The sequence below is a fragment of the Stylophora pistillata genome, chromosome 9 (assembly GCF_964205215.1).
Source record: "Stylophora pistillata chromosome 9, jaStyPist1.2, whole genome shotgun sequence".
NCBI classification, from domain to species: domain Eukaryota; kingdom Metazoa; phylum Cnidaria; class Anthozoa; order Scleractinia; family Pocilloporidae; genus Stylophora; species Stylophora pistillata.
This window is the reverse complement of record NC_142527.1, coordinates 29,690,112-29,708,329: the sequence shown is the minus strand read 5'-3', so window position 1 is coordinate 29,708,329 and position 18,218 is coordinate 29,690,112. Positions and strand designations below refer to the sequence as shown.

The window sequence follows — 18,218 nt, the reverse complement described above, 5'->3', positions numbered from 1 at the left end:
GAACGTCATTTTATAAATCTTTATTTACCAGCACTTACTCTTGATTCTCAAACTATACACTGTCAACTGGCAAGACTCTACAGCAAAGAAACATGGTAATGTAAGCTTCTACTTGAAAAAAGCAACATTTTACAAGTTACTGGTAAAAACATAAATACAAACTCAAAGCAGTCTCTTTCCAGGTGTTTTCATGACAAATTTAACTCTTAAATTCATGACTAACATTGATCTCTCTTTCTGGTACTAAATTAATGAACTATATTAAGCTTACTCTTTTCAAGCTTATTCTTACACTCCTAACATTTTAAATACGTGTAAAAATGTATATCACATGAAGAAATACTATTAACTGTTGACTAGAGGGGTTTAGTGTTGGATGACAGTTTTGAGATGACCCAGCCTTGTTAGACACGTTGTATCAATGCTCTCACTAATTAATAAGAAATGTCTAAAGAAACATGTTCCTTTTTGTTTTCAGTATGGGACCTAGCCTAGGTTGTCAGACTGAACATTTATGCATTTTCATTTAACAAGCATTCTGCATACTACTAGGATTGCTGATGACTCCCAAGGGTGAACAGAAAGAGCTAATTAGTATAAGTTCCATTTTTACAGTAGAACCCCACCAACTCACACTCTTACGGAAAGAAAACTTGATTGGAATAAAGATGGTGGGCCCAGATGGCTTAAAGTAAATGACTAAAAAGATGGAGTCAAGAGAAATCAGATATTGTTTAAGTTAACTAAGTTCGAGTTTGCAGGGTTCTACTGTATCACCAAGTTATTTTTTTGCTTCTCTTATTAGTTCAATTGCTTAGACATGGTCTGATTAATTTCATTTAATTTAGCTGTAAGAATTATGCTTTGGAAGACAAATAAGTATGCTCTGTTTCCTTGGCTGCCCTCACTATCTACAAAATAGATTCAGAAATGTGCATGACTTTAGTCAGGGTGTGCAGCCAAGACCTTTGAATAAATAACAAATATTTCAGAAAAGTGAACAGAAAAATGTTTTCAGTCTTGTTGTTTCCAACTTCTAGACTGATAACAAATCCACGAATACTTTGAATTTGGAAATTCCTTAAGATCTTTAACCAATCGAGGTGGACTAGCATCTAATTTTACCTTTCAATATCATCCACGAATCGAACATTAAAGTCACAAGAATAAAGGAACTGAATAGAGAAAAGTATGTAGGATATGCATGCTGATGCTTCAAGGGTTTAATTGAGCCTTAAACTCTCAGATGTGATTAACATGTAATTTTCCCCTATAATATCCATACATCATCCAGGAAACAGGTAATCTACTCATTAGGTAGAAGTAGCTATCTTGATCCAACACCAGTTTCTCGACTAAGGAAAAGTATCGTAGCCCCAGAGGAGAATTAACAAGCAGATATTGGAAGTTTTAGAGTTAAGAATCCCCTATGGAAACAAATTTCATCCCACTTGCGCATGTTCATCCTTGAGGACCCACTGTCAGGGCAAGTGGCAACTGTGCATCAGGGTTGTCAAATTTTTTTGATCAACCAGACTGGAAAACAAAGGTGACACTAGGGGTCATCAATGCCATGCTTCCAGGCTACAAATGTACTCACAAGCATTCAGAAAAGCAGGCACATTATTCAGAGTAGCAGGTGAAATGTGCTGGTTGCAGGTTTATTTTGACAACCCCAGTGAATAAATCATACTCATACTACATTTCCTCCACTAACTGTCCTAGCACTTATTTAAAAATTGAGCTAAAAATATGGCAATTACTCAAGGTGGGAGGGAGGGGGGCTTATTGGGTAATTACAGTACTAGGACAAAAATTAAAAGAACAAATAACACACATAAAGGAACTCTGTAAGGACATAGAGGTAGAAATAGTGGGAGTGAGATCAACAGAAAGAAACTATTATCCTACCCTGATTCAGCTGTTTTTGAAGCTTAAAAAATTGTCAATCAAGTGGCAATAACAACAGGACTTCTTTGTTTGGCATTTTGGCCTTACTAGTTAGGAGTCGGTGCTTATTTTAAGGAGGGCACTTATTAGAGCATGGGTGCTTATTCTAGGAAATACAGTATATCTAAAAACCTACTCATGCTACAGTTTGATTAGAGTCAGAACATAGGATTTGCTGTAGTTCAACACACTCCTCGTTATTATTACTCTGCAACTGCTGTCTCTGCTAAGGGAGAATCCCAAAATCTTCACAAGTCTTTTGTACTCTTTTTCTTCTCATGCCCAATCTGACCACTATACATTTAAGGTAGTCTCATTCTAGTCTCTTTTTGCAGAAGACACAAAAACTGAAGTCCATGAGATGGATTGTATTGCGGTGCTTTTGGCATAAAATTCTTTTCCTTCCCACAAATGACTTCCCACATCCCCTGCACTGGATGGTCTCGGGAGATCGGTTACAGTTACAGGAAAGCTCCTAAAAGGAAAGAAAATCAAGTTCAATATTTCCACACTCCATCATTGTAAAACAGAAAGCAAAAACAAATCAGAAAGAAAGACAAGACAACTGATGAGGTCACCATACACAAACCTAGTTACAGTCCAACCTCGATTATCCGGACTCGTTGGGACCTCAGTGAATGGTCCGCATAATCGAGAGTCCAGATAATTGAAAATATGAATATTAATGAGATAGAAATGTAAACAAAAGGTATACAGGAAAGAAAACATCATTTTATTTGGGATATCTACACAGCCTATATGTATTTACAAATAGCGCATCACTATTTCTTTGTTTCGTTGCACTTGCAAATTTTGAAAAGTGCACAGGATAATATGCTGTTTCAACAGTCTTTTGAAAGGATTTTTGGACTTTTTGTGACTCTGAGTTTTCAAGGTCACAACTAATCAATATTCATGAAAAATATTTGGACCAGAGAAAATAAGTCAGGAGAATCGAATAGTCCGGATAATCGAGGTTCGACTGTAGATAGATCACAAAATTTGTTGAGTGTGTTGAAAGTATATTAAAATCAAGATTTTCCCATGTAAAATCTTAAAAGTTGAATACAAGAGCCTCTACCAGTAAGATGTTACAGATGCAAAATTTACTATTTGCATCCTAACATCAATATGCATATTCTCCATACTGTTCTCTAAACATTTCTGAAGGTGTTGACAAGGAGAATTTGTTTAACAACCAAGAGCCTCTTTAGTTAATGATAATTTTCTCTATTCTTGTGACCTTAATTAGTAATTTGGAGTAATATGGTGTGGAGAACTAAGCTACTAGTCACTGAGGGGTCACTCTTGGTGGGGACGGTACAAAACATGGACCCCCCCTTTCTGGATCCCTTCTGGACCCCCTAATTAGATTAAGAAAGGATGAAAACAACAAATACCTGGTGCGACTTGGGAGGTCGTCATCAAAGTGGCATTTTTGTTGGAAGTTTTGTAGCCTTGTGCTGAGGTCCCCACTCTAACTTATAAACAAAGTGGCACCCACGATAGCACACGGGAGGATTAACATTTCTAGTAGCACTTTTTGAAGATTCAGGCAAATGTTTGTAGCATGAAATGCCACTTTGATGACAACCTCCTAAGTCGCAACAGGTATTTATTGTTTTCATCCTTTCTAAATCTAATTAAGGGGTCCACGTTTTGTACCGTCCCCTCTTCGCGTCCAGTGCACGTAGAAAGTCAGATGCGATCGTCGGCGTTAGCATTTACACAAGATTGGACCATCCCACAGAATAACCATTTGTGAAAAGTAACTTATCAGTGGAAGACATAAAAAAAAAAGTCTAGAAACTGCAGGCTATCTTACTCTATCACCCGCGTAGGCAACTTCTGTTTCAAGGTGCGAAATAGCGATTTTCATAAGTGATTTGACCGTTTCTTAACAATACCCGTAGTTCGACACTGAGCCACAACGCAAGAAAAGCTCTTATAACAGGAAATAAAATACCTCCAGTTGTTCCTTACTATGCATTAACCTTTAACGAGTGGAGGATGTATTTGAGAAAGAGCAAAACAAAAGAATGTGTTTATTTGCTTCAGGCGACAACTACACGTCAAATTGCACATTGACTTTGAGCACAAACACCAATGCCAAAGAGATAGAGGTACTCACCATCTTTGGTTCGTTATTGATTTTTTCCGAAGACTCGGTAACGTTTCTTGCCTGAGCTGCAACAAAATTGCCGCCGGAGAAATACCTGTGAGACTGCTGTCTTCAATCTTCGCACAACGCATGTATTAATTACCACATTTGCTTCGAAAGCGCAGCAAATTTCCTAACAAAAATTATCAAACCAAAACGAGGGTAGACTGTCTTCTATAATTGGGATACTTACAATCGGTGTGATAGTAGCCGTTCATCAGGTTTCTGTTCATTTTCGATGAAGATTTTTGGCTAGGTGACGTGTTGTTCTACAGGAGTAGCTGTGTTCACTGAAGAAGTCCTCAAATGACATCTGCGCTGTGCCCAGCCTCACATGTGCGCTCTTTTGGCGGGAGACGTCACTCATAAAAATAATAATTTTAATAACTTATTAATTTGCAGTGCGCTTTTCAACATGTAATGATCAGCAGCGCCTAAGCTCGTGGGAATTTCATAGAACAAATGATATGATTGGTACGCTTTTGCGCGCTTTGTCGATTTATTTGCGCGTTATTAAATAATTACTGCAGTAGTTACAGCTTGAATATTTTTGCGGTGACGGTTGCAGTGAAGGCACCTTTGGGAATCATCATCATCTTGTTCCATCGCCCTTTTACTTATTTTCAAAGTGATTTTCGCTGTCAATTCATACTCTTCTGCTTTGAATCAGTTGTTTAGTAACTCTCCGAAATATCTGTCGAAAAGCATAGTAGCAGTAAAAGAAAAAGAAAGAAAATCCATCACAGTTTGCTTACAAAAGAGTATTTCGCCCTAGCAAGTTGGTGTGACCGTTTTGACTCCGGAAGTAGATACTTCCACCCACTTCCAAGACAAGAGCGATCTGAACCGGGAAACAATATCGACCAAAATATACTACAGACACGGGCCAGAATATCTGGAACGAGTAGATTTCTCGTAGGCCCTCTTTCCAAGCCCTGTCTGTCATGCACGTCACGCAAAATAATTAACCCCGAAAATGACGTCTGCACCAGTTAATTTTAGGATTTTTATTTTAAAGACCTGCGCGACGGTGAAACTAGGGACAGAAAGGGTGCTTATATGAGCGACTACTAAAAGATAATGCAATCTACTTTCTCCTATATAATGCTCGCTCTGAGTCTACCAAACCAGTTTCATGTAATGTGCATAAAATGGTTTGTTCACTAAGACTAATACGTACGTCAAAAACCAGCGAATTTAGATTAATGATTTTTCCGTTTTATTTTGCGCAAAGGTCATTTTGAGTAAGGTGATGCCGTCAGAGGTGAAAGCATGAATTTCCCGACATGTAATGAACAATAGGGGCTCGTTTGCAATAAAAAGGTAAGAACAAAAAATATTTCACACCAACCTTTGATCGTTATCCTTCTTTTACTAAATTCTTAGGGGCCGACCATGTAACTTTTGAGAGGGGGGGTTGGGTGATTTCTGGTCATCAAGAAATTTTTTTCTAGCAATCTGCTGTGCAGGATATTTTTTTCCGACTTTTTGGTACATTTTTTTCTGTTACGTTTGGGCTGCATGCAATTTTTTCCTTGTAACAAGCGCTTGCAGGAAATTTTTTTCAAAATCACCCACCCCCCCCCCCCCTCAAAAGTTAAATGGTCAGCCCTTAACGACTTTATGATCAGAAGAAGCATGAGAAACAAAAAAAAAATTAAAAAAAAAAAAAAAAGCTCACTAGACAAAACGAAAGGAAAAGCAACAACAAGCTCTGAATGAATTAGTCAGTGGAGGAAAGTATGAATAGGTCATTTTGAGTAAGGTGATGCCGCCAGAGGTGAAAGGAATTTCCCGACATGTAATGAACAATAGGGGCTCGTTTGCAATCAAAAGGTAAGAACAAAAAATTTTTTCACACCAACCTTTGAGCGTTATCCTTCTTTTACTAAAATTGAATGAATTAATCAGAGTTTTACTTAAGAGTTAGAATGCTCTGCTGTAACAAAGTCTACAATGAGATACAATGAATATATGAAGATCATATATTTGGTATTAGATACGTATGATGCACGATCCTCGCAGTAGATAGCGCTATTTAAGCAATAGCGAAAATCAGACCTGAAAATTAAATAAATCAGGCCTGTACGGGACTCGAACCACTGACCTCTGCGATACTAGTGCAGCGCTCTACCAATTGAGCTAACAAGCCAACTGGGAGCAGGCCGTTAAGTTGATTCTTAATAAACCCGTGAAAGTGATAAATGAGATACAATGAATATATGAAGATCAAAATATATGATCTTCATATATTCATTGTATCTCATTTATCACTTTCACGGGTTTATTACGAATCAACTTAACGGCCTCCTCCCAGTTGGCTTGTTAGCTCAATTGGTAGAGCGCTGCACTTGTATCGCAGAGGTCAGTGGTTCGAATCCCGTACAGGCCTGATTTTTTTCAGGTCTGATTTTCGCAATTGCATAAATAGCGCTCTCTACTGCGAGGATCGTGCATCATACATAAATCTTTAACAATGTTTTTGTTTGTACATACGGTTGGAATAACTACAGTTATCATATGAGGGGGAAAATTACTGAATTGTGATTGGTCAAGACAGAGGGCATTTTTTCTTAATTTTTGTAATTGCCCCGGGCAAAATTACTTGAAAATGATTGGCTGAAAATCGCTTAGCAACGGCTGCCAAGGTAAAGAAATTTCTGTTTGTTTTGTAACAATGGCGTCCCGTTTTGCGCGAGATCAGTAAGAAAAAGAAAACATTTTGCCCCTTATATTATAAACAAGTAATCACATGGTTCATCGTAAAATTGAGGATTAATATCACTTGTGTTTTCGGAAGTTGCAGAAATTGCCCGAGTCGCGCAGCGACTCGGGCAATTTCAGCTACTTCCGAAAACACAAGTGATATTAATCCTTAATTTTACTCGGCCCCATGCGATTACCTATACATATTGGCGAAAAAATTGCGAAAATTGACCGCTTAGCTAAATTCTAGTCTAAGTGAAAACAACTTTTCTATGGAAACTCTACAGAGCTCGTACTAATAAATTAATGCCATCTATTCACAATAAGGTAAAGAAATAATTTACAATATTAATAGGAAAAATAAACTTTTCTTTCGAGTGTTTTTCTGACAACAAAAGACCCAAAACCGCGTTCAAACGTGAACGGCAAATTCTATTTTTGATTTCGCTTGCAAGGCAAAAGTTCAATTCTTGCCTTTCGTCATTCGAATAACCGTAACTCTAAATCACTTAATCTGTAAACGATCGCTGAGCAGGGTATGTATTCCAGAGGGCATCAGAAGGAAGTCTACGTTGCTCTTTAAGATCATTTAAACGCATTGATTCATTTTTACGGGCTGTAACCTTTGTGCCCATGAACACGTCAATTGACGTCCTTTTAAATGAGGAACGTAGCGTAATACATCACAGTGGCGAATAAAACCAGCATGACAGAAAAGAGCCCCAGTTGAACTTTAATGAACACATTAAGACCTGTTTCTATGTGCGAGATTTTTCTGTTGGTGGTGTCAAGCTGAAAAAAAAGAAATTTGCAAAATTAGGATGAGCGAGCCTTTAGCAACCTGTAAGCAAAAGGTTAACAACACCGTGTGTGTGTGTGTGTGTGGAAGGGAGGGGAGGGAGGAGGGTATTTCGCCCTTATTAATGTGTTAACTCACTCCCCCCCCCTTCGATAGACTTGCCTTTTTCTCCACGTCACTCAGCTGTCGTTGAAGTGCCTGAATGCTGTCCATGGCCATGCTCAGAGTAACTGGTTTACCTTCCGCAATATCAGAATACTGACCAGAAAGCTGAGCACTGGACGCCAGAAATCGGCAGCGAAGTCTGAAAGAAAATTCATTGTCTTATTTTTAAATTAAAAAAAAAAAACCGATGACTCAAACACAGAGCGAGGGGGGGGTAGGGTAGGACGGGGGGTTGAATAGGTATCGCTCGTACTTGAACTCAATATTCAGTACTCAGGATTCGAGGCTCACTTGACCTTTTCACTCCCAATATCTTGTGAGTAATTCTTATTGTCTGCCATACAATTCTTATGATGTTAGTTCAGAGAATTTGGTATTGGATCATCTGATAATCTTCTAGGTAACATTTTTTTTCTCATAACTTGTCTGCTTCGTTTTGTTTTGATATTTTAAGGAGAAATTATGTCTTGGTCACTCATGGCAGTTGAAGGGTGAAAGACCATACATTTTTTGGAGACCTGGTTTGCACGAGAAAAAAATGTAAAAACAAAAAAAAAAAAAAAAAAGAGTTTGGGCCTTTGGGATGGCTAATCCTGCGATCAGAGGATCAGAGGTCCCTTTCATCTTCCTAGAAATTCTACGAAGATCGAAGGGACCTCTGCTCGCTGTGCCAGAAGGGAAAATAAACAACGAAAATGAAAATCTCCGGGATGCACACGTGACTTTATCTCAAGAAAAATAATATACAAGTCTGACCTGTGTTCCACAATATTTGACTTTGGTATCGTTTTCCACAATGCAGCAAGTTCACCGGGAGACTTATCATCCTGTAACTCAGTCGACATCACCAAGAACTTATCCCTTATAACACTAGCAGCATGACCTGAAATAAAACCACAACATTCTTTTATGCTCTTCGCACTTCACTGACCAACTAACGATGACATCAACCTGTCCTTCGTCAAGGAATGAAGAGAGAGGAGAGGCAAGCGCTACATAACTTCAAGCCCTGTAATCTTTTTCCCCTAAATTACCATCAGCGACCACCTAGGACTCTATCATTCAGCTACTTTCTGATTTCTCATAAAAAATACACAAACTTTATGGTCCACCTATGTTGAGCAACCTCTAGAAAAACACTTTCGAACTTCACCTGGCTGCAAAAATACACTGACGTCCGTAGAGGAGTTGGCAGGAATTACACCCGAGCTTGGTCGGACTCTGTAACTCTCTGGAGAGGTTGTCTTTACCTGGAAAATAAAGAATAAAAATTAACACAATATTAGCGAACAATATCGGTCCGTATTTTCCTCGGTCCTTATTTTCCTCACTCTTTATTTTCCACAGTCCGCATTGTCCAAACTCCACATTGTCGACACTCTCTTTTTCCACACTCCTCGTTTTCCACACTCCTCGTTTTCCACACTCCTCATTTTCCTGACTCCGCACTCCACCTTTTGAACACAACCTATCTAAAATATTTTTTCATTCGAGTTAGGCTTGAGTTCCGCCCTTTTCTCGGATCTGGTGCTCCGTTTTCGGGGGAGAAGAGAGGGCTCATTCAGGCTAGAGGGACAAGCTTATTGTCGTTCATAGTTACAATGGAAATCTTTTCTGCTTTTATTTTGCGCCCAAAAAACTTCTCACGACCTATGGGCAATCACGACAGCAAACGACAAGTTATTAAAATATAAAACTGCTGACCTTGAAAGCGACTGTTGACAGGGTGTTGTTTGAGAGTGACAAAGATTGAAGAATTTCTCCAGTCGAAGTTGTTCCAGTGAAAACTAATTCCTCCGCTGGCCTACAAAAACAAGAATCAATCAGAATTATGTGCTACAATCACCATTATAACATAACCAAAGTTAAGCGCGCGCTCTGATTGGTCAATTTAGCGTCCCCCATTTGCCCATGGGTGTACGCTGCTGACGTGAGCAAATCCAAAGACTATTTTTCCGCGCGCGCTTGTTTTTTTTCTGGTCGCGTAAGATTTGTTAAATAAAAGGGAACTCTTTAGCTACAATGTATCAATGTTATGTTATAAAACAAATGGTAAACACCACAGCGTACACTATTGAGTTATGGATGCACTTGGGAGGTTTGCTAAGCACTCAAGAAGCTAGAGTCGCTCTCGGCTATCGCCTCGAGCGACTCTTACGCTTCTTTCGTGCTTAGCAACCTCCCGCGTGCATCCATAAAAACTTAGTAGATTCATCAAAACGAAGAACTTAGAAATTCCTAGGTACACAGCACAGATGCAAAGATTGAGAGAGCCTGGAAAAGACTGCCTCACAACAACATGGAATCTGAAAGTTCATTAAACAATACTAACGTAATCGTGAGTAGATTTTTTGTACTAATAAAGCCGTCCGGAGGTGCTCGTCTCTGCGACGATCTTGAATTTACAGCCCGAAATGTAAGCTTTGTTGAACCATTCCTCTGCGCAAAAAAACAAATGAGTCTGTTATTGATCCAACCTGAGGTCAACACAGCTGGATATCAACCAAGATTACTTTTGGACGTGAAGTAAAGGTCGAAGTAAAAATATTTATTTTGATAAAAATTGTAAAAAGAGAATTGAAAAATAAATTCATGACACTCGTGCTTTCCTTGGAGTTGAAGGGGAAAAAAACAAACTAATGATCAAGCGAAAAAAACAAAACAAAGCAAGCTGTACGGAAGTTAAGGGGCACCATTATGTGCCGCATGGGCAGCGAAACAGGACACCTACGCTTTTGAAACCTAGCCAGCCATATAATTATGATTTACGTTATTAAGCTAACAACTTTACTCTTTCACCTGAGGTGGATCCAGGATTTAGTTTAAGGGGGGTTCGGAAAATTGTTCCCCTTCTGAGGGGTCCAAGATTTTGAAAATTAGATCTTCGGAAACATGATTTCCAGCGTTCTGAGGGAAAATTTAGGGGGTTCGACTAAACCACCCGAACCACCCCTGGGTCCGCCCCAGTTCACATCACTCGCCAGCTTGCCATATTTTGTACCATTCACAAAAAGGAATTCCAGATAGATCACTTCTTTAAGTCACAAGGTTAGGAGCGGAAATTATCCGATCAAAAACGATCAAAACATCAAACCTGCTTTGTATTCGACAAAGAAGCTGAATTTTCAAGGTTCTGATCGACTGTAGTGGCAGGCGCATCCTCGAACGTCACCTACAAGTAATAAAAGCAATAACAAGGAAAAACGAATCGAAAAAAATCGAAAGCTTACAAGGAAAGCTCTTGTAGAACATACATTCCTTTTAAACATTAATTGCTGTGAATCTCATATCTCAAGGACTCTATCAAACAGAAAATTTACGAGTCAGACGACACCAAAGAAATTCTTGAATGAATTTCTTCAGCAAAACGAAAAAGAAGTTGACCTTATGGAAGGTGTTTTCCATAACTGAAAGTTAAGTTGATGTGTAATAGCGTTGAAGAGTAATAAAGTAGATGTAGATGTAAGATGAATCACATCTCTCACAAAGATAATCCTAATATAAGTAGCGGAAATAAAATCCCAGGGTTCAGTACTGCTCATTACTGCAAGGACTGCAAGGGCAGAGTACATTTGTAAAAAGTGAGTTATGAGAGACTTAGAAAACACGAAAATGATTCAACTGATGTGAAGAGGAAAAAACCACAAGGTGATGCTCAAGGACTACTGTTTTCTGAGGAAAACAACTGTGTGGGAAAGGATGGAAATTGGCTCTTTCACAGCGGCTTTTGGGTAAGATGTCACGCTATGCTCCGTTAAACGAGGAAGCATTGCGTGACGTTCAAAATGACGAATGCGAAACAGTAAAGAAGGAGAAGGAGAAAATAAGGGAAAATAAAGGAAGAGGACAGAAAAGGTGTCAAGAAGGAAAAAAGGATCGCACCATATGCATAAAGGAGTTAAATCATATTTTTGTTCATTCAGAAAAATTCGAGTTTTCACTAGTTTCCGGTGATAACTGTGATTAAACTTCGCTTTAAGTTTGCGAAAATTAATAGAAATGCGTTCTATGTATCTCTTTAAAAAGAATGAATAAGTTCTGTACCTTCTTTGTATTGGAAGGAGGGGCCTCTTCACGAGCATCTTCACAGCTGTCATCGTCAAAATCATTGCTCTGGTTGACAGTACCATTTGCAGTAAAGCTATCTTCAGTACTGTTGCTGAATGGAAAAACAATTGATATGCGATTAAAAAGTAAGTCTGCAGTGCGTATTTGTGCGGACTGAGCGAACATTTATCCTGGAAACACATTCAGAAGCACAGGGAAACAGTGAGCCGAGTTTAACAGACTCAAACTGCTGTAATATTACGTTTGTATCTTCACTGCCTGAGCAAGTTCAGAAAGGTTTAAGAAAAACTGCCAGAAGATCCATGTTATAAGCCCTTTGCCAGTTGATTTATGTGATATGAGACTAAAAGCAGCAGTTACTTTGCTTTATACAAGTAGAACAAATCAAACAAAAAACTTCAAAGTACTTAAGAAGTAGCTGTAACCCAAGATAAAGTTATTGTACAGTTATGTTTCCAGAATGGCTTGTGGCACGAGAAAAAATTCAAGTTGTACTAACCTTGTGGATTCAGTAATACCAAGACTGGCGAGAGCTTCTTTTGTGGGCGGATAAGTATATTCATAGGGATCCTGTTGAGAAAACATAAGAAATATCATTCTATTCTGATGAACAGTTTTACAAGTTTCTTGCATCATCAAATTTTTAAAGATAATATTCACTGATGAACTATCGGCTACTGGCTCTGTGCTATATACTTTCAATTTCCATGCCTTAATCACAAAATGAGAGTTATGATCTCAAGGATGATTTGAACCCCTGCCAGCACAATCTGATTTCATGACACAATGCTTTTGATCAATTGTCCTTTAGGTCTGGCCCAGAGTTGGCCAACTTTGCTGCCAGTGCCTCAATCTAGTACAAAAATCTGGAGATCTGCCTTGAAAGGCATGTTTTGTGTGCACAACATGTTTCTATTACAGTTAAACTTTTTATCCCCCATGAGTGACCAAGACAGAATGTTTCCTTTTCAATACAATATCACGCAGACAAAGGATGAGAAGAAAGAAAAACATTTAACACGAAGATGAACTGACTTAATTATTGATTATTCTGCAAACCAATGTCACAAGAATTATTCAGCAGATCTTAGTAGAGAAAGGGTTCGACATTTAATTTCATAATTATTGTATGAGAATTGTAATTGTGTGGAAAATTTTACTTACAGTTCCACCTAATCTGACAAGTAGTTTGTCTTCATCGACTAAATCCAAAAGTTCAGCTTTGTTTAAAAATCTGAAAGCCAAAACAGTGATTTCAAGAGACCAACTCGAAAGCTTAAGCTACTTTGGTCACTGCCCACATTTTGCTTTTCACTACTGATGTGTAATTTAGTTTGCCTATGTCTCTCCTTTTTAATGTACTTTAAATGTACTTTAAATGTACTTTAAATGTACTTTAAATGTACTTTAAATGTACTTTAAATGTACTTTAAATGTACTTTAAATGTACTTTAATTAGTGTACTTTTAATATACTTTCCCAGATCCAAAGTTGTTTACAAAGGAGATTGTTCTTGTGGCATTGATTACATTGGCGAAACTGTGAGAAATTTAACAGTATGTATTGCGGAGCATTCAAATCCTGTTCACACCTCTGAATCTGCAAAACACTTGCGGGAAAATCCATCACATTGTTTCACTTGGCGTGTTCTCTCCTCAGCAGAAACATTCCACAAGCCTAGGATCGTCGAGGGGCTAATTATCTAACAATTCTGCCCCAATTTGAACAAACAAGTTATTTCTTCTTATGTCTCCAAACTTTTCCCATCGGGAATCCCATAAGATATACATGTATGTACAGGCGGTCATTATTTTCAACCCTGATGATGGCAAACAGCCGAAAACATTTGGTTTAAACATTTTAATTATTTTTTTCCTAATCTTTTAGCATTGTATACAGAATATCCTTTATTAAGTGAACAATATGGACAATTATTTGTAAATAGTGCAAAAAATAAAAATAAATTAATAAATAAAGATTGAGACCTAAGCTTTAATCTTAAGTGCACAATCCCTAAGCCAAAATGTCTTCTTAAGCAAAAAATATGAACCAAACCTGATTTTTTTGACAGCTTCAGGGCTCAGCCATGACTTGACAATTTTCCATGTTGCTGTGGTAAAGAAACAAAACAGATAACACACAAATCAAAACAGATGCAAGAAAGGGTACTTCCTGCTTATATAAGAAGTGATTTAGCAAAGTTGGTTGAGAAATAATGCTTTTTAAGAATGAAGCAAATGTGATGTTCTACTATCAGAGACCAACTCTGACCAAAACACACTTCTTGAACAAAAATTTTGACTAAATTAACAACTATCATTCCCGGCAAGGAGTAAATTCATTGATCTAATTCAGTTTAAAGTATTACTGACATCTTATATAAGTTCAGTATAAATTAAACTTAAATACCTGCTAAAATCCAGGGCATCTCCACAATTAATAACCATGCTAATGACGGAGAAATTAATAAATTTTACATTCAGTAATCCATGTTGGATTTGCACGAAAAAGGAGAAATTTATATTATCCAGCTAAACTAAATCTCCTACCTAATGTCCATGGAAAGTAATCTCTGAAACAACTTATGATAAATTTTACAAAATCCATGTCCTAAATTAGAAACAAAAGAAGAGTTACTCTATTGTAACAGTTAGTACAATTGTCCCTAGTGACTAACTTTAGTAAACCTAATTAAAGATGTCAGAATGTCACAAATGTTAGGAAACTTAATGAAGATAAGCAAAATTTTTCATATCACAATATACCATATTCTGAATACATCAAAGCTCACCATATTTGCTAAGCCAGTATCCTGCATGTCAAATAAAAATGTTACTTTTCTGCCAGGAAACATTTTTACCTACAAACAAGAGAACTTTTAAATAATAATTGACTGAAGAAATAAAATCATATTATTTATGGCTGAGAAACTATGAGCACCTTGATTGTTTATTGCACCACTAAACCCACATAACATCAAAGTTTATTTTACAAAAGCAATGGACTGTTGTAAAGTAGAGACAATGTTCTACCATTGTGGACTTAAGGTTTTAATAACCTGATTCCTATATATACAAGTACAAGAGTGATATACAAAAATGAGTTAATAAGCCATATGAACTGGTAAAATAAACACAAAAGATGTACATGGAATTATTTAACCTTAAATTATGCAGATTCCAAGTTGGTGGCATGTCATTGAGTTCTTTGCGCACGGTATTTTAATCGCACAGAGCATTTACAGTATATAACATGAACTGCACTTTCTATCAGGTAACCACCATAAAACCTAATCCACTTGGGTGTTCGGAAAAAACTTGAAAAGTTTGTAAGTCACTCACCACTGGCTTGTGATTTATAAAGTTTTCTTGTGTTCTCCTAACATTGTGCATGGATTTTTGCACTGTTAAACCAATTGAAAGTGTGTTTTGTTGCATAAATGATAAAGCTTGCCACTTCTGTTTAGTAGATGTGCTCTTTGAATGCCTTATGAATAAAAACCATTCTTCTCACTATATATGATTTAAAATAAATTTATTAGATGCAAAATATATCTCCAGGTAGTAGTGTGCTTATACTGAGAGCAAAAAAGCTCAAAAAAAGGAAAAAATTTCAAGTTAAGACTTCCTTAAGTTTAAATTTAGACATGAAGTCGATATCACTTACATGTTTTTCTAATAGGAACACAAGATATCTCTTCAATTCTGGATGTTGCTGTGGATCTTTTTTGTAAAGTTTTCCAATGTAGATGACTGACAAGATATAGTCAAAATAGTTATAACTGTTATAACTGTTTACAAAGTCGCATCAAAAGTTTAGCTCAAACATTCATCTACCATTCTATAATATAGAAATAAAAAAGAAAGGCAGTAAATTTAAGCTTGGTTGTACAGTAAAGAAAGTTGCTATTTGTTTTTTGGGGGGGGGGGAGGGGGGGACACAAACACACAAACATAGGACTCAGATTTTTCTTAATTATTCCTATCTGAATAAGCTGCACCTTTGGAGGAAATCATCTGGATTGTTAATAATACCCTTTCATTTGCAAGATTTCCAAACAAATTCTCCCCATTCTCTGCTGTACATTTTATTTTATATAGTTTCTCCCTTTTGATCACCTTCTGGTCTCATGGCATATTGATATTGTAAGGAGTCGTAAATTATCGGTAACCCTTAGAGTTGAGAGGGGTAAAAACAAAAAACTTACCCAGCGTATTTCCATCTTTGTCCCGGTTATATGGAAAGAGAAAACCAGCCTCAAACAGTCTCCGGTCTACGGAGCGCTCTGTAAGTTCTGCACAAATGAAAATATCATTAAAAAATAAATCAAGACATGTTATGGAATAACCTACTTGTCAGGAACGGAAACACATGCAAAATTGTGATTATTAACCCCTACACCGTAACATCAGTATGCAAGTTCTCCTTATTGTTTGTCCTCTAGACTTTCCTATGGTACCTTCAAGTAAAATTTGTCTAAGAATGAGGCTGGAGCTTCTTAAGTTTGCAACCAGTTCCTTACTGTCATGACTCTAATGTTTGATTCAGAGGTGTCACATTTGGGAGAAATTAGTAGCTTATCACTCTTAGGAGTTAATTAACCCTTTCACTCCTGAGATCTCATCGGTAATTCTCCCTACTCTCTGTTATACAATTCTTTTGATGTTACTTTGGATAATTTGGTATCTGATCAATTAGTAATTCCCTATTTGGTATTTTTCTTTATTCTCATCACTTGTTTGCTTGATATTGTATGTGCATTGTATGGAGAAATTCTGTCTTGGTCACTCATGGCAGTGAAAGGGTTAAAGAGTAAATCAACTTGATGATGTGAACAAGAGTGGGTATACATGTACCATTAACTCCAAATGATTTTCTCCATTTTAGACACTCCACCTAGCAAGAGGAAGTAGAAATTTATTGTAAATAATTTCATTAGCACAGAGAAACAATGTCTCTTTGTTTTACTTGTTCTTTGTAACAGATGTTCAAAGCAAGGTGCATCAAGCTGTGCATGTAAGTGTAAAAGTGAGTTGATCCCATCATTGTTAATTATGGTAAAAATTATGGGATCATTCAAATTTATTCCTGGTAGACTGACTGTGTAACCAGTAAAAAAAAAAACAATGAGGTTTGGAACAGTGTCAATGAACTCACAGTTGTTAAATAAAATTTCTGCACACTTATCTCCAAGACTCTTACAAAAAAAAAAGATAAACCCATTGAAAAGGGAAAAATGACATCTTTGTCCCAGGTAACTTACCAAGGCTGATAATGCATTGTCTACATCCTGCTTACGAGATTTCAGAAAGCAACTCAACCAGAAGTCTTCGTCACGGACTCTTTTAACATCTTGTTCATCAAATTCTTGCAAATTTGTACCTAAAATCAAGGATCAGTACCTTATGGCATTATTAACCCTTACCTTTATAAATACCATGGAATCTCTGCCTAATTCCTGTCTCGCACCTGTCTTTTCCTGCACAGCCACTTTCTAGGACTTGATACTTAAAAGCTCTTTACCTTATTATTGCAGAGGGGGCATATGCAAATCTCATAGATTTTTAGCTTGAAATCTTTTGCCACTAGAGATTGTGCTGTTTAATTACGAAACCCTAAATTTTGGACATAAAAACGAAAAACTATAGGAGAATAAAAAAATCCTAAGTACAAATGAAATTAGCCTGCAATAGCATTCAGTAATGCGGAAAAATTAAATAAGACGTAACTTGTATGAAGAAAATGACGTCACGTATTTTACTGACACGAAATTGATTGATACATAGAAACTCTCGTTGCCACTTGCTGATCTAAATTTAAGCTAAACTGGAAATAGCGCATTATCGAACATCATATTGAATTTAGGGAAATTTTCATCACTTGGTAAATAATTATACTTGGAGTAGTCTTTGATCTGAATAAAGTTTCCGCCACCCTTTGCCGGCATGAAATCCGTCCAGCTTTGTTTGACAACTTTCAAAAGAGGAAGGCTTCTACTACGTGAACTTTACGAACACTGTTTCCAAAATTAATTTACCGGTAAAACTTGCACGCAAAAACACAGCTGAGCTCGAGAAGTAACTCAAAAATTATATGTCACCTGCGAAAGACTAACCGTTTTCATGGAAAAACCGTTGCCTGAGCTCATCGATTCGTTTTGTCTCTAACTCGTTCTGCCGAAAAAAATAGAGAAACTGGTGGTATTTAGCCATCTAGAAATCAAAACAAAATGCAAAATGCATGAATTGCACGATTACCTCTTCTGCCATCTTTGAGTCACGGGTTTCATCGGTTTCTGTCGGAAAAACTCGGACTAGTTCGTGAATTCCTCGGACTATTTTCGTTGCCGAAAAGAAATGGCGGGAAATT

At 37.2% G+C, this 18,218-nt stretch overlaps 2 protein-coding genes and 1 non-coding gene across 4 annotated transcripts; 1 reads left to right on the top strand and 2 right to left on the bottom strand.

The window, feature by feature from the left end:
• Nucleotides 1-8: 8 nt before the first annotated feature.
• On the bottom strand, nt 9-5,829 carry LOC111338121 (uncharacterized protein CG13380-like). Its single transcript, XM_088734313.1, has 3 exons — nt 4,305-5,829; nt 4,082-4,137; nt 9-2,425 (listed from the first exon to the last, which is right to left on the bottom strand). Exons 1-3 carry the CDS (start codon nt 4,342-4,344, stop codon nt 2,264-2,266), a joined length of 258 nt encoding a protein of 85 aa, XP_088590439.1. The 5' UTR covers nt 4,345-5,829; the 3' UTR covers nt 9-2,263.
• A 148-nt stretch (nt 5,830-5,977) lies between these two features.
• Nucleotides 5,978-18,195, bottom strand: LOC111338520 (motile sperm domain-containing protein 2). Of its 2 annotated transcripts, XM_088734308.1 has the most exons (20): nt 18,107-18,195; nt 17,965-18,022; nt 17,113-17,231; nt 16,706-16,745; nt 16,057-16,143; nt 15,516-15,601; nt 14,641-14,709; nt 14,399-14,459; nt 14,259-14,297; nt 13,905-13,959; nt 13,014-13,083; nt 12,349-12,419; nt 11,826-11,940; nt 10,876-10,953; nt 10,114-10,220; nt 9,486-9,585; nt 8,935-9,031; nt 8,538-8,664; nt 7,779-7,920; nt 5,978-7,609 (listed from the first exon to the last, which is right to left on the bottom strand). In XM_088734308.1, the coding sequence occupies exons 1-20, from the start codon at nt 18,116-18,118 to the stop codon at nt 7,475-7,477; spliced, it is 1,668 nt and encodes a 555-aa protein (XP_088590434.1). In that variant the 5' UTR covers nt 18,119-18,195; the 3' UTR covers nt 5,978-7,474. The 2 variants fall into 2 exon arrangements, with proteins under 2 accessions (XP_088590434.1, XP_088590435.1); XM_088734309.1 differs by lacking the exons at nt 17,113-17,231; nt 17,965-18,022; nt 18,107-18,195 and adding an exon at nt 17,275-17,866.
• On the top strand, nt 6,431-6,503 carry Trnat-ugu (transfer RNA threonine (anticodon UGU)). Its single transcript has one exon. It is a non-coding gene; the product is annotated as a tRNA-Thr (tRNA).
• Nucleotides 18,196-18,218: the final 23 nt, after the last annotated feature.